The sequence below is a fragment of the Trachurus trachurus genome, assembly GCF_905171665.1.
Source record: "Trachurus trachurus genome assembly, chromosome: 17".
NCBI lineage: Eukaryota > Metazoa > Chordata > Actinopteri > Carangiformes > Carangidae > Trachurus > Trachurus trachurus.
Window position 1 is genome coordinate 11,936,059 of NC_139900.1, and position 15,572 is coordinate 11,951,630.

General features: G+C 42.0%; 1 protein-coding gene across 1 annotated transcript in view; it reads right to left on the reverse strand.

Annotated features, from left to right (window-relative positions):
- Positions 1–1,645: 1,645 nt before the first annotated feature.
- The window catches only part of LOC311000849 (receptor-type tyrosine-protein phosphatase mu), a gene marked incomplete at its 5' end in the record, with an annotated part of 166,989 nt that continues 153,062 nt past the window's right edge, over positions 1,646–15,572 (reverse strand). The window contains 9 exons of the mRNA XM_083991711.1: positions 1,646–1,773; positions 2,511–2,646; positions 2,913–3,076; positions 4,788–4,913; positions 8,077–8,208; positions 10,376–10,549; positions 11,724–11,873; positions 13,978–14,113; positions 14,733–14,887. Coding sequence (XP_083847837.1) covers positions 1,720–1,773; positions 2,511–2,646; positions 2,913–3,076; positions 4,788–4,913; positions 8,077–8,208; positions 10,376–10,549; positions 11,724–11,873; positions 13,978–14,113; positions 14,733–14,887 — 1,227 coding nt within the window. The 3' untranslated portion in view covers positions 1,646–1,719. The remainder of the gene's footprint in view (positions 1,774–2,510; positions 2,647–2,912; positions 3,077–4,787; positions 4,914–8,076; positions 8,209–10,375; positions 10,550–11,723; positions 11,874–13,977; positions 14,114–14,732; positions 14,888–15,572) is intronic.

Sequence of the window (15,572 nt, forward strand, 5' to 3'; positions counted from 1 at the left end):
TGGGTGAAGTGAAAAGAATTAAGTATTTGCACAAGGTTATAAAGGTATGAATTCTTTTTTTTTTCCCAAATAAAAAACTTTCTAATCATAATGCATCCCAATACAGTCTCACTTACAGTTTAAAAAAAGTTAAAGCAACATCTTTCTAACATATGAAAATTAAATAAAGGCTATTTGTTGCTGGGTGAAATTATTTTTTTCTTGTGTTAATTTCAAAGATGTTGGAAAACTTAATTAAATGCAACAGTCAGCTGCAATCCAGCATTTATACTATGACATTTAAGGGCCATATTAACTTTCTGAACTGATGGTATCTTCTAAATGACACTTCTGCATCATGACTTCTCAGCTTGTGTAGCCGATGTCGATCTGGCCCTCTGCGTTGTGTTTCTCACGGCCTGCCGTAGGTGGGGTTCGATCCCACGACCTCCCGCACCGGAGGCGACGATGCTAACCTCTTCGCCAAGAGGTTGACAACCACTTGGCGGGTTGGTTAGCACGTCTTTTATGGGTGGAGTGAGTGCACATCCGTTACACTTGTAAAGACTTCTTATTTAACAAATGTGCTTCGAACAAAATGAATGCATTAGTATAACCGGGGAAAAAAAATCATTATTGTCATCTTAAGAAAGTACAATGGAAGAAACATTCATGAAAAGTGATACTGTGGCACCAATTAAAAGCTCTGAACAAAGAGGTGGTTGTGTTTTCCCTCATCTCTCCAACAGATGTCGCCCTAATGTCATATTTTCCAGCTCCACTTACAGTAAAAAAGAGTCAGAAAAACATAATCCAATGTTTATATTGTAGATATATTTATATAATATCTTTTTTTTCTTAACAGTGGAATTGAACCGTCATACGAGATGACCAAAAAGAAACAAAGAAAGAACACAATACAGTCAATAAACCAAACCTATAGAACATATGATTGTCACTTACTGAGAGTCACAAAAAAGTACATACTGTGAATAAATAATCTACAGAAATATGTACAATATGCACAACAAGAACTCAATGGAAGTGCAAATAAAGCTTTGGATCCCTGTACAGGAAATAAGGAAAGCAAATGTAGACTGAGCCAACTGTCCCCAACACACAGTATGAAGCAATAATTATCTAGAAGTCATAAATTTACAGGACATTTAGTAACATTTAGGCTTTGAACTCCTGCATTTAATGACTTTTTAATAATGAGCAGAACCAAATAAAAAAAAACAACAACTGAAATCAGAGTAAAATGAACACATTACATTATGTACAGTGTATCGCATTCCACACAGAACTGGAGAGTATTTTAATGCTCATCTTCCAATGAGGATCAAGGCAACAACCACGGGACTACAGGCGGCTGAGAGCGATAGAGACAGAACGATAGAGGGACCCAGAGAGGAGGCGACTCACTGCAGAGGAATTCAAAAAAAAAAAAAAAAACTGACTGTGCTCCTGCTGGCTTCCTTCGCCGGTACGGACAGAAACAGGCTGCGATATTTAACACTGTATAACTCTGCTACCTTTCCCATCTACGCCAACCGAAGACCAGGAGAACAAAGGAGCTGGTCAAAGGTGGAGCTGCTCGTATGGTTGTCGTGTGTGTACCTCGTTCCTGTCGAGCTGATAACACACAAACACGCTTAGAACAATGCACACATGTGAGAGCTGCAGTCGTCTGAAAAGTCCCAAACTTTTAAGTCTCTGAACGTGCTCGGTAACTCTGAGTTACCCAGAGTTCAAGTACTCCAGTGCCACCTCGTAGCAAAACTTGTACTGGTCCTAGAAGACAAGAGGGAAAGAGAGGAAAGATTAGAGAAAATGAACCATCTGATTCGAGGTTTGCTGCTTGGTAAATTAGATTAAGTATTATTTTATGAATATCAATCACAGAAACACAATATGAACTGAAATCACGGTCTTAAATCTACATTTTAACAGACTTCACCTCTTCAACACATATCACGTGAGCTGATATTGTGCTTTAGTGGTGCATATTTCCATATTACAACAGTTACACATAATCAAATTACAACCAACACATTTGCGAAACAGTGAAGCTGAGGCTGTAGTGCCTCAGGCTAGATGTCTGATTTTCTTTAATCAAAGCATAATAAAAAACAATTTTGAAGCAAATAACAAAAAAACTTGCAGATAGCCATTTGAAAGTCATCATTTTGTTCTGTAATGCCTTCATTGGATGGAGTATAGAAGAAAGCTGACAGAAAATGAAGGGTAAAAAAGGTCCAACCAGAGACTTAAAGCTGTAGCTGACCTGAACACCCTGCAGATAAACTCTAAGTATATTTTCAGTCTCCATTATCCAGAAAAATACAACAAATTTCATTTAATTTTCAATACTCAACTATGGAGGGAATCAAATCCTCAAGCCACACATTTTACAACAAGAACACCACTTTCATGAATTAGTGAAACAAGCCCTTTAAGCAATCAATAACCACATTAACAACATTTTACGAAAGCCATCTCTGAAAAAGACTGTTGAAAGGGCTTCTCACCAGTAGGTCCACCATGTTGGGTTTATTGTTCCTCAGTGTTTTGACGGCGTGGAAAACATCCACAGAGCGCTGGTGCTGAAGCATCTCACAAACGATGCTGATGGCACAAAATGTTCCGCTGCGGCCGCCTCCGTTCCTGCAGTTAGAACAGAGGAGTCGAGCATTAGAAAATGAAATTTGATCTAAAGTGAGTTACAGAAAATTTGAAGTTCGATATAGAAGGTTTAGGTCTGAGAGAAAAGCTCATGTTGCACTGAGGAGTTGCAGAGTCGAATTTTTATTTTTGCTGCAGTGAAGCTTTTCAGTCAGTAGGTGGAGATGTTTCATTTTTAATGGCAGCATTGGGTGAGTGAACTTCTTCCTGCACTTGTGAGTGTTGTTGTTGCATGGAGGGAAACTTACAGACAGTGGACCACAGTGCGTCCCTCTCCCCCGTCGTACTCCTCCTGCCATTTGTCCACCTGTCGGATCAGCTTGAGGAAGGAGCGCTTGGACATGGGCGTGTCTCTGTACATGGGCCAGCCCAGGAACTGGAACTGCTGCACCATCCGGTAGCCGTCCTGAGGCTGGAGGGGAAGGACGGACACACCACACCGGTTATCCCAGGTTAACACACATAGACAAGGTGGGGGGGCGGGGGCGTTAATCGCTTTGTGTGTGTGTGCAAAGATGCAATCTGACTGTAAAGATGCAGGGCTGAGCTATAAGCCTCGATGGGCGACAACTAGGACAGGAGATGGATAAGGGCAAGAGGAGTCGCTGATGAGATGAACGGAGGAGATAGACGGGTTGATAGATGAGCACAGTTACTGCTGGAGACGGATAGATAAGCAATCTGAGATACAGACTCTCTAAATCACACTCAGACATATTGATCAATAACACTTGTCCGTGATCATGTGTGATTAGACTGTACCGCACTTAACATGCCGCTGGCGCCTCTGCCGGCCGCGAAATGCAACATGTAAATGTGACAAGCGATTATTGACAACCCGAGGCAGACTGTGTGTTGAGGTAAGGAGCTTACGCAGGTGAGCGCAGGTTACGCCAGATCCTGTCTGTAGCTCAATGTTAAAGGGTCAGTTCACCCAAATCACAAAAATCTGGACCAGACCTGCGCTGATAAAGTGTCTAAATAACATATTTTTGATTTTATTTGCCCAAGCTGTGAGACGCCCATGTCTTTGTTCCTCCATTCATTAAACAGTATGTGCACTGAATTTGTAAATTGATATATGACATACGTATGTGTTTAACTACTTATTACAGATCACAATCGGGTCTTTTTCCTTGTCTGGATCTTCCACACACATCATAGAGACTCCTTCTTCATAAACTAGTTCCAGCACTTCGATTATCTAGAGCAGTGGCCCCCAACCAGGAGGTCAGGGCTCCCCATGGGGTCCCAAGATAAATCTGAGGGGGTCACAGGATGATTAAAGACACAAATATATTCATTCTGTCAGGCTGCTAAATGTAATTAAAATTAAACTACCGTACAAAAGGAAAATTTGGCTGAACTGCTCACCAGTCATACTCATTACACAACTGAAAGCTTTAACTTGTGATCAGGGGTTATAAGGAGTCACGGCCTCAGTTCTGGCAGTGGAAAACCAAAAAGTATGGAGTCCTGAAAGTGTAAAACTATCAATTACTGAACAGAAGGAAAGTTAGAAATGCAACTCCCTCTCAATGCCATTAATCATCATTGTGAACCTTGAACACAAATTATTCATTGTGCATTGCAGGTATATGTAAAACTAAAATTATTTACACATCTAGATATAGTTCTCTTGAGAAGAGAAAATGTTCTTTTTTTGTAATTTGGGTGAAACAACCCTTGGAGACACATCCCTGCTGTACCTAAAAGGTGTTGATTGATGGAAAACTCAGAAAGTTCAACTTGTTTTTTACCTTTTTAACTAGATGTGAAAACTTCTTGAAAATAAGCTGCCGAAAAGACACGTGACTCGTGGCAATCACACCTCAGTCCAAGCACTGGTGCTGAGGCATAGTTAAGGAACATAATGATTGCCACTGCACAGCTTGAATGGATGGGCCAGCATATGAGTGGGATGTGTGAGGTGTGCAGTCACAGAGTAAACTGGCTGTTGTGATCACCCGCAGGGAAGAAAGACAAGCAAGTTAAAAAAAAAAAAAAGGCAGCAGAGCAGAAAAACTATGTGTCAACCTCCTCGCATAAATGAAGTGATTGTTCTTTTCCTCTAAACAAGTAGTTTTTTCTGTTTGAAGCATGACCCTACTGTGTCACCGTACCCGTGCTGCATTGTAGATCCTAAATATTCTGCTGATGATGTCTTCTTCTAAGTCGGCAGAGACGAATTCAACCTGGATAGGTCCATGGCGGTGGACTCCGTTTTCTGGCCAGTACTGTGGGCACAACTAAACAAAATAGGCATGTACACACACACACACACACACACACGTCCATTCGCACACAGATACATACAGGTATACCAGCGCACGCACATTAAAACACACACACACGCACGCACACAGGGAGGAAAGAAAAAAAGAAAAACACACAAGAAAAACAAAGAGAACAGAAAAGGATTCATTAGTTTTGGAACGAAAACCACGCAGAGTGATCCAGTGACATTCATTTAAACGCGTTTGAGAGGTTTACATGGAATTACAAAGTTCGAGGACACCAATGATGAGGCACAAGAGGTAAAAAAGAAAGAAGATGAATTGCGTGCAAGAGTGAAGTGCTTTCTTTTTAAAGTATGATGAATTGCTTCTTCAGTGGAGAACATTCAAAGAACAGCTGGAATTTCTGATCTGCCCAAAAAAACCAGACACAGATGTGGCGCAAGTACGAGAGCTTTCTACTAATCATCTGGCGCTTTGCACAACAAATCAAACAGAAATTCCTCAAAAACCTTGGCTAATTGTTTGCACCTCTTCAGCAACAGTGGGTTTCTTTTCTTTTTTTTTAAACTATATTTTTCAGACTGAAAGAAAACCTGAAAACTGTCTCTATGAAGAAAAACCTAATAAAGATAAGTTGATAAAAGGTTAATAATTTAGGTTATTGTTCCCAATCCGCAGAGCTACATGAACTCCTGCACTCATTTTCCAAATGTGCTCATTTAAACTGAATGTCATTTAATATCGACTACGAATATAAAAAGTGAATATTGTTAGATAGACTTTGCGCACAGTCAAACTATTATTATTAAGGTTGGTTTTGTAAAGTTTGCCTTCAGACATTTCAACCATTCTCTCACTCTGTATAGCTATCCATTAACTCCAGATAACAATATCTGTTTAAGCTCATGCTTTAGCTGATTCACAGTTGAAATAATCGGCTAATGGTGACATTTTATCTGCTACTTTTAGCTAAATATTTCAGTAATTTCTGATAAACAGCATATCTAGTTTAAAACAGTGGATATCTTTCTCTGCTACTTTTAGCGTTAACTATTTCAATAGTTTGTCAGAAACGGTCTGCTCAGTTAATCCACTGTTTTTAATCAGCTATTTCAGCTGTTTAGCGAAGGTGAATTTTAGCTAACTATTTCAAACATTTGTTATCAGAGTGTTAGCTAAAACTATAGTGGGAAAGAAGTAGGAAGAAGTAGGAAGAAGTAAGCTAACCCATATAAATGTATAAAGCAGGGGTCATCAATGTTTTTCAAGCGAAGAACCCCTAAACTGAAGGAAAGATGGAGCAGGGACCCCCTACTATAAAATTATGTTTTATATTAAACTGGGCCTAGTTCCATGAATGTACCTTGTTTTTGTGCATTCAAAATTAAACTATTCAAATAATACACCGGTTTATATATTAAACAGGTAGGCTACAGTGAGTAGGGGGCCGTGCCACTGCCATTTATAAACAGATGTTGATACCAATGCCAATATCAGCAATGTCTGTTAATTGCATGATAACCATGCATACAATCTATTCAAATTGGCATTTTTATTTGAAACATAATGTGGAAACCAAAAAAATATTAAAAAAATTCTAAACAACCAAAAATTTCACGACCCCCCCTGCAGTACCTTTGCGGACCCCCTGTTGAAGTCCTCTGGTATAAACTTTATACCAACTGTTTATTTGTAATAAAGCTATTGACTATTTCAACCATTTCACACTAGCTAACCATTTGAACTGCCAATTCATTAAGTAGCCATTTCAACCACTTCTTACTCATTACTCTCCCCATTATTTCTCTATTTGCTCCCTAACAAATTTATACTGTCAATTGTAACCCTGAACAAATTGGCAATTTTCTTTTTATATTATTGTAAAGTCAATACTTATGACTGATTTTTATAGTGCTAAATGCAAATTATTTTAATTGCCCCCATTGGATTTAAGAATATAGATGGTACAGTTGGTAAAAATACAAATATGTGGTAGGCCTAGTTCTATCCTTAATTAAAAGTATTAAGAAGCAGGTAGCCTTTTGACAGGCAGTGTTACTGACTGGCAACAGTGATGAAAAATACAGCAGGAGAAATAAACCCCTGGGACATCTTCATAAGAACAGCAAAATCTCCCCTATTTCTGCTCCTCAGGAGAGAGAAGCCCAGTTAAGAACATGCACCTGCCGAGCACACTGCCAGCCTCATCGCACTAAATCAGACTGCTGGAAGTGTACACACACCAAATGAACAAATTCTGACCAACACACATGCCCACATGCAGTCACACAGTCATGAACAAACACAGGGGATAAAAAAAGGGAGAGACTGAACTTGAAAAGAAGACAAATAACAGGCCTGGGTACATGCATACAGATGGACAAACAAATATATGCTCACTTTCTTTCTTTCTCTAACATGCAAAATAGCACAAACACATATACAGTCTGAGTGTGACAGCTAAAGCGTCTCTCCCCGGCTTCCTTTGAGAGTGCGTCAAAACCTGACAAATTCAACAGATGCAAAAACAAAGGAGCCGATGGAGGAGATAGTACACCACCACCACCTGCCTCGCCTCTATCTACGCCTTCCCGCCTTCCTCCCACCCCACCTGTGCTGTTTCCTTGGCTGGCTGACTGGCTGCCTACAGTGAGAATATTGAATGAAAGGCCTTTTCTACCCAGCCAGTCAGCCAGTCAGTCAGCCACCGAGGGAAAGGGGATTTGGATGGGGAGAGCAGCCTGGCTTCAGGCTTTGATCCCCGGGTGTTATGACAGAGCCTCGGGCTGAGAAATCTGGAGAGTCTCTTCCACAGGCCTGTCTCTCCATCTACCCTGCGCTTTCACGGCAAGTCCTCTTCCACTCGGCAGCATCTACCTCATTTCAAACATATTCTGTGTACACATATATAGTATATGTGTTTGCCGGCGCGGATACATCCTTGGGTTCATACTTGGGGGAGGAGAGAGAGAGAGAAAAAAAGAGGCAATCTTTCTCTGAATCCAGTTCCCACGCTGTTTGTGTAACTTTATTAGATACAGACTTGTGATGAAAGGAACTGCTCCGGGTGTCGTCTGTTTGTGAGCCTACCTCCGGCAATATCCCCGGAGGATTATTTTGTATATTCTTTGTGCGCGAGTGTGTTTGTGCACATGTATCAGGTCGGGTTTACCTGGGCTGGGTCAACGTCGTTGAGCATTACTATGGAGGTGCAGTGGTAGTCCAGCACCAATCTCCAGAAGTCCTTTACTGTGTTTGGCAGTGGGTGCTGGGTCACAATGAATGCAGAAGGCTGCTTGTAACTCTGGAGGAAAAAGAGAGACAAAAAGAAAGGGGGAAAAGGAACTGGTTATATAAACATATCACTGAATACATCTCATGCATATTATACAGCATGTAAGCTGATGACTTAAAATAAAACTATAACCACATCTAAAATAACCTCCATCCTTTGACCTGCCTCTCAGTGAGCGTTGTTTTCTAATGGAGATTCCATGTTAGGGAGATTATATTGGGATGCTGCTCTTTTAATGTGCTTTCTGGCTCCCGGAGGTAGCCCATATTAACGGAAAGGATCCTGTAAAAGGTCACCGACTCAATCCAGGCGAGAGCCAAAAAGTCCATCACTTGTCAAGGTGTTCTTTGTTAGGTCCACCCTGAATAAATTTATCACTTGAAAATTGCTATACATTGCATTTTCTGTTGTCTTGTGCTGCCTTTTAGTTATTGTGACATATACAACCACAGACAATTTAACCTGAGCGCAAGACAGAGGTGTGTTTAAGTATTTGTGGGGCAAGTCTGTCAGAGCAATTCGAGTCAAGTCTCAAGTACAGTGAGTCCTTGAAGGCCTGGAGGGAAGTATTTCAGGGCTGAATGCTGACAACTGAAATGGAAAAAAGAAAGAAAGAAAGAAAGAAACGCAATTTTTAAAATCTACAGCTCTATGACAACGATGTGAAATGATCCAAAGCTTTAAAACGGCTACTGGACCTTGAAGTGAGTAGATTTTGTCAGCTGCTGTTACAAAAGTGGAGAATAAACTTTTACCTGAGATTGAATGGTTTTGCTTTCACAGGGGACTGAAGGTTCAGTATCAAGGTAATCGTTCTGTTTTAACATAAAACCAAATGCAATCGATCTCACTTTCCTTTTACCGAGTTAACAATGTTCATTGACACTCAAGCTACAATGTGTATCATTGCAGTTGTTCTGAACTAAACTTCATAATATTGAGACACTTAATTTTTCTGCCCACATCATTTACAAATACAAAGGGATTATTAGGATATTAGAAACACATACAATTCAGCCCAGTGCAAACGATGACCTTGATAATAAAACAGAGCTGCATCAACACCTCTTTGACAGTGGCAACCAAAAGTCATGTTGAATTGAATTGAAGGCATTAAACTGGGGACATGTAGAAGAATCCTTGTTTTATAATGGACACAGCTCACAGTAAAATTGTGATGTTTTTCCTTGTACCAACTTGACAGAAAAAGCAACACAAGGGAAAGTTGCAGTTCACACAGAGACGGGGCAGCTGTAACTTCTTGTCCGTTAACCACTTTAAATTACAGTGATGCAATTAGGGAGAATCCAGATCACGCTGCTCAGGAATGTGGGAAAACCGGCTTAAAGGAATAGTTCACCAAAAAATGAAATTCAGTCATTGCTGACTCTGATTGTTTTTTTTTTCTCAAAGTGCATCTGGAGACCCGGGAGGGGGGTTCGTAGTCCAACGAATTCCTTATATGAGAGTCAATAGCGCCCGACACAAAAACGTCCATAAAACTACACAAAAACCCTGTAATATTCCTCCATGCTCCTCGTCCGCTGCAATCCAAGTGTCCTGAAGGGAGATAGTCCAGAGTTTACTGAAACAACGTCATTTAGGACATTTTTACAGCCTAAACAGTCCTGGATTGAATTTGCCTGGGGCGTGCTCTCGCGTTCACACGATGCCTAAATTACGTTGTTTCGGGTAAACTCTGGACTAGATCCCTTCAGGACACTTGGATTGCAGCGACCGAGCAGTGTGGAGGAATATTTCAAGGTTTTTGTGTAGTTTTATGGACCTGTTTGTGTCGGGCACGATGCACCACGAGAGCACGCCCCAGGCAAATTCAATCCAGGACTGTTTAGGGTGTAAAAATGTCCTAAATGACGTTGTTTCAGTAAACTCTGGACTATATCCCTTCAGGACACTTGGATTGCAGCAGACGAGGAGCATGGAGGTATATTACAGGGTTTTTTGTGTAGTTTTATGGATGTTTTTGTGTCGGGCACTATTATTCTCACAAAGTTTTGAACGCCCCTCCAGGGTCTCCAGATGCACTTTGAGGAACAAAAAACTACTCCAGAGTATTCATCAGCATGAGGGTGAGTCAACAATGACTGAATTTCATTTTTTGGTGAACTATTCCTTTAAAATTTGACGACTTCTTTTTTTTTTTTTTGACTCTTACATCCATGAGTGCAGCGTTGATGTAGTTGGAGCTTTCCCCGTCCATGGTGATGAGGAAGGGGAGGCAGCGGTCCGGGGGCAAGACGTCCATGCAGCGGTTCTTCTCGTGGTTCCTGGGCAACAGGGCGATGCTGCAGTCCTCCACCCGCAGCGTGGGAGTCACCATGTTCAGAGTCTGTCGGGGGTTGAAGCAGAATGATTATACAGTGTCACATTGACACTGGAAGGTACGCAGATACAGTACTAGGCGTCTTCGAGTGTGCTAATTATCTCCCGATATGGTAATTAACAATGCAATTCTTTAATCAGTTATGTTAGTGATAGCTCCGACTCCCCTGATGCGACCGTGATGAAACTTAGTGGGACATATCACTCTGATTGGTCCGAGGAGGGGTGCAACTATTACAGATTTAAGTGATATATTTGCTCCTGATTGGCCCAGAGGGGGACTGTGCCATTCATCAAGAGACAACATGTTTACTCTTGTTGTGAACTTATCCTGCACTTCAGATTAATGCCCCGTTAGGGATTCACATACAGAGACTTTTTAAAGGGATAGTTCACCCAAAATTCAAATTTCATTCTCATTATCTACTCACCCTCATGTCGACTAAGGGCTGGGAGAAGTTTCAGAGTCCTCCGTGCCTTCTCTGAGTTACAGCGGGGCTCCCTGCAGCACTGCATGTCCATATGACGGTTGCGAACGGAGCTCACTTTTCTTTGTCCAAAGAGACACACCAAAAAACATCCAAATACCTCCATACTGCTCGTCTGTAATGTCCCTCTTGTATTGAAGCCCCAACATGAGAATTGTTCAAAAAAAAAAAAAAAAAAAGTATATGTTTTAAGCTTGTTTGTAGCGGAAGCTCCCAGTGTTGCTCTGCCGGAATCTCGCACGATTTGCGGAGCCGTGAACTGGGTGTCAATGCAAATCGCGCGAGATTTGCACTGACACAGGCAAAGCAGTGAACTGAGACACTGGGAGCTTCTGCTACAAACAAGCTTAAAATATATAATATATATAATTTTTTTTCGGAACAATTTCTCATGTTGGGGCTTCAATACAAGACGGACATTACAGACGAGCACTATGGAGGTATTTGGATGTTTTTTGGTGTGTCTTTTTGGACGAAGACAGTTGGTATCCATTTGCACCCGTTATATGGACATGCACTGCTATGCCGAGACCCCCTGTAACTCAGAGAAGGCACGGAGGACTCTGAAACTTCTCCCAGCCCTTAGTCGACATGAGGGTGAGTAGATAATGAGTGAAATTTCAATTTTGGGTGAACTATCCCTTTAAGGATTCGCATTACAGAGACTTTTTAATGTCCTGAAAATGTCCTTACCCTGAACTCCTCCTTAATGGGGCTGGAGTTGGTCTGCGGATCCAGACGGTTCATGTCGTAGTACACAGAGCGGAGTTGACTGGCAGGTATAGTGGTGTCGCCACAGAGGCATGCCTCCAAGATGGCATCATGGATGAAGACATACTGCTCCTGCAAAAAACAGCATCCTCATTGCGAATCTGTCAAACCTGCTCAACTTGTCACAGCGGACAACGCTTGCAGAATACAACATTGTGTTTTTTTTTTTTTTTCTTTTAGCAGAGATACAGTACATGAGCCAGTGTTGCTGAGTATTTTTGCTGGGAGAATTCAGTGACCTTTCAGCAACCTTAACATGATTATTCTTTTAGTCCCATGGCAGTTTCTATGACTAATATTTGTCATTGTCCATGTTCAAAGGTTACATTACATATTTTTGCATTTTTTTGGTTCAAAGCTGATTTGATTTTCTTACAAAGCTCCACGAATAAAACTGAACAATCCATGACATTTTGAAAAAAAACCTTACACAATAAAGAGGCTTGAAAAAAAAAAAAAAAGGTATATTCTTAAACTCCCTGGCCTTTTCGGGTTTGCAATGAGTCTATAAAACCCAATGACCCCAGCAAGGTTGAGATTTCATCATCATTGTTGTCAGGATCAAGGCATGAACAAGGTTGATGTCTGAACAACAAAGACAATCCTCCTCGCTGCTGCAGAGTGAAACAGGAAATCGCGACACGTTTCTTCCTCCTCCTCCTCCTCCTCCTCACATCAGTCAGTCAAGCAGTCGACATGGTGACACGGCTTGAGGCTTGATGTAAATCTCTTCTGAAGTGACATTTTCAGCTGACACTCCCCTGTCACTTCGGACCAAAATCCGCACACATTCACAGGGGTCACTGATTTGCAGATTTACACAGAAACACGTGTTGCCATTTCGTTAAGTCTAGTAACCCGGGTTGGGGAACTGGTGACCTAAAGTGTTTCTAGACTATCCCGGGCCGGGTCAAGCAGGTCGGCGGTTGAATTAAGGCGGTCGCACCAACAACCCCGCAGATTGACAGAATTTATCTGAGCTCATAAACTGTAATCAACAACAACAAGCTCTTTTCATTTCATTTCTGCCGACAGATTAAAGCACGTCTGAGAGCTGGTGTCTGGCCGCGGGGCTGAGGAGCCGTGCCAACGAGCCTGAACACCTGCGAGGGGAAAAACGCACACATACACACACTTTGAAGGTCACTGAACTTGAAGGAGAGTGACTCAGGGTGAACAACATTTGGTCTCCAGTTACTCGAATCCCAATTCGGACGTCAACAATGAAACATTTGCCCATTAAGTCCAATGACGCTTGTGATTTAAAGGGAATTACGGTGAAATGATGCATTCAACGAGACTATGGACACCTCCAGATGGCCGGTGTTCAGAAAAGCGCAAAGTCCTTCGGTAGTCCACACTGGCATAAAGCTGGAGGATGAGCCGGGGATGTTTTCAGCCATCGCTATGAGCTAAACGCTGTCAGTTACAAGCCTCTAAACCCTTTTATTATGGCGTGTGTTGCCAAGTATGTGTGTTTAGCACCTTGGGAAATAGCTAGGGTGTGGAACACAGTAAATATCTTTTGTGAGAAATGATCAGTCAAAATGTAAAAGGGGGCCTGAATGACGACTACATCAACATCATCATCAAATCAAAGCTGAACATACAAACACCGGTCACGTGATATGAAACATCACTAAAGCAGAGCACTTCCTCTTCAGTCGCCACACAGAGCTTCATTAACATTTTTGATTCTTTTGTTACATAATTTAATGTACTGTATTGCCACTGTTTGAAATATGCAAGACTTGAACTGGAGCTTGCGAGTGACAGCGAAAAAATAAAATTAATTACGCTGCATTTTAAAAGATAATGGGCATCATCAGTCACTGGCACAGTGATTAACAACCTTTAGCTACTGGATCACCTAAGCTGTAGAATTAATGACTAATAAATGACAAGCAATGATGTATTTCTCCCCAAAACAATACATGTTTTTGGTTAAAAGTGCTGTCTTCTCTGCTATTAAATCTGAGCATTTGTTTTGGAGAACCAGAGAAGTGGGGCTTATGCTAAGAATTACTTGCAGATACTAGTTAATCCACCTTTGATGACAACAGCCTGTCGAGCTGCGTCCCCCCCCCCCCGACTCTTCCGTGTTTTTTTACTGCAGAGGCTCTGAGGACTGATCCCAGCTCTGCTGAGGCCACCGTGGGATCAGACTTGGCCGTACCTCAGTCTGGACCATGTTGACCCTCCGCGACCGCAGCTCCCTCACGCAGTTGTAGATGTCTACCACGCCCTCTCGCTCCGCCATGTCCAGCATGATGTCGATGACGATGAAGCAGCCTGTCCGCCCAGCCCCAGCACTAGGAACAAACATACAAATAATTAGCTTCAGAGGTAGTGTAGAAAAATAAAAAATGTGTTTTTTTGTTGTTATATTTCACTGGATTACACATATGATTGTAAAGGGTTAAAGGTTAATATGCTTTTATGACTTTAACAACCACATTTTTAACGCTAAGCTCCCAAAAAAGACATTTTATAAGTTAAGTGTAAGTGTAAGATTTGGAGTTTTCTTTGCCTTGAATTTAAAGTAGCACTATGTAACTTTTAAAAGTTTGAATATCATATTCTTCTCCTACAAATAAGAAGTTGAACTCATGGGTAATTCTCTACAGCTGCAGTCTGGCTTGGGTCGGTGTGGCCCCTGTTAAGCAAAGGTTACATAGCCTCACTTGAAGGTATCTGCCTCTGAGATTTCTGCTGCTGCTTTAATACACTGGAAGCAAATGGGATTTTATTCGCAGCCTTAACAGCAATGAGGGAAAAAAGAAAAATTACTTTTCCAGGTTCTCAGAACAATCTGTATTTTCTCTTTGGGATTATTTGTCTGGTAAAAAATGTTCTGATGATTATTTGTTTGTATATCTGCACAAGCTGGTTAGACTGAAAACAGGGCGATCGGTTCCAGTGCACACCAACCTGCAGTGAACCACCATCGGCCCGGCGTTGGTCAGGGTCTTGGACTTGACTCTCCTAATAAATCCCAGCAGGCCGGTGGCGTGATAGGGCACGCCGTGGTCCGGCCAGCCCGTGAAGTGAAACTGTCGAATCTCCCGGATCTCATGAGCTCCCCTCTGAGGAACAACAGAGTCATCGTGTTACAGAGCAGCAGCAGAGACACACGACTGGGATGTGGCGAGGAGACAGAGAGGAGAGGTCGTTCCAAAGCAAATACAGAGCTGGATTGAATGCAAACACTCACTTCATGGACAAGGTCAGGGAGGAGGGTTGAGCAAAGTTTCTATTATCTCACAGCAAACTGGATGTCCAAGGCTGCCGTGCCCGTATTTCTTTACCTCCTGTGACACTTGTCAGTCTTACCGGGTCCTTACAGGGACACGGGATTATTACCAGCCACAGCAGCGTGACTGGTGTTGGTTTCCCCCTGTGAGTCTGTGTGTGTGTGTGTGTGTGTGCAGGTCGTGTGATGGCAAAATGTGGTGCTATACTGCAGCAGAACAGCCACAGAGGCAGGTTTGAGCTCTCCGTCAGGACATGTCTGCCTCTGGGGGAAAAAAAGATTTTGTCCAACTAATAGAGTCGCAGCCATTGAAGATGCCGTCACCAAACTTTCCAGATGCGAGGTTGAGATCAAAATAAAAAGCCATGTTTTGAAGATGGATGTGGTCTGAGTCATGGACCAGCAGGCGAACATGTTGTGGCAGCTTGTGTGTGACACCACCATAAAACAGCCTCTGAATTATCTGTGGATTTAGTTCCTAGCAGGTTGCAATTGAAGTTTATTTTCTAAGGGTGGAC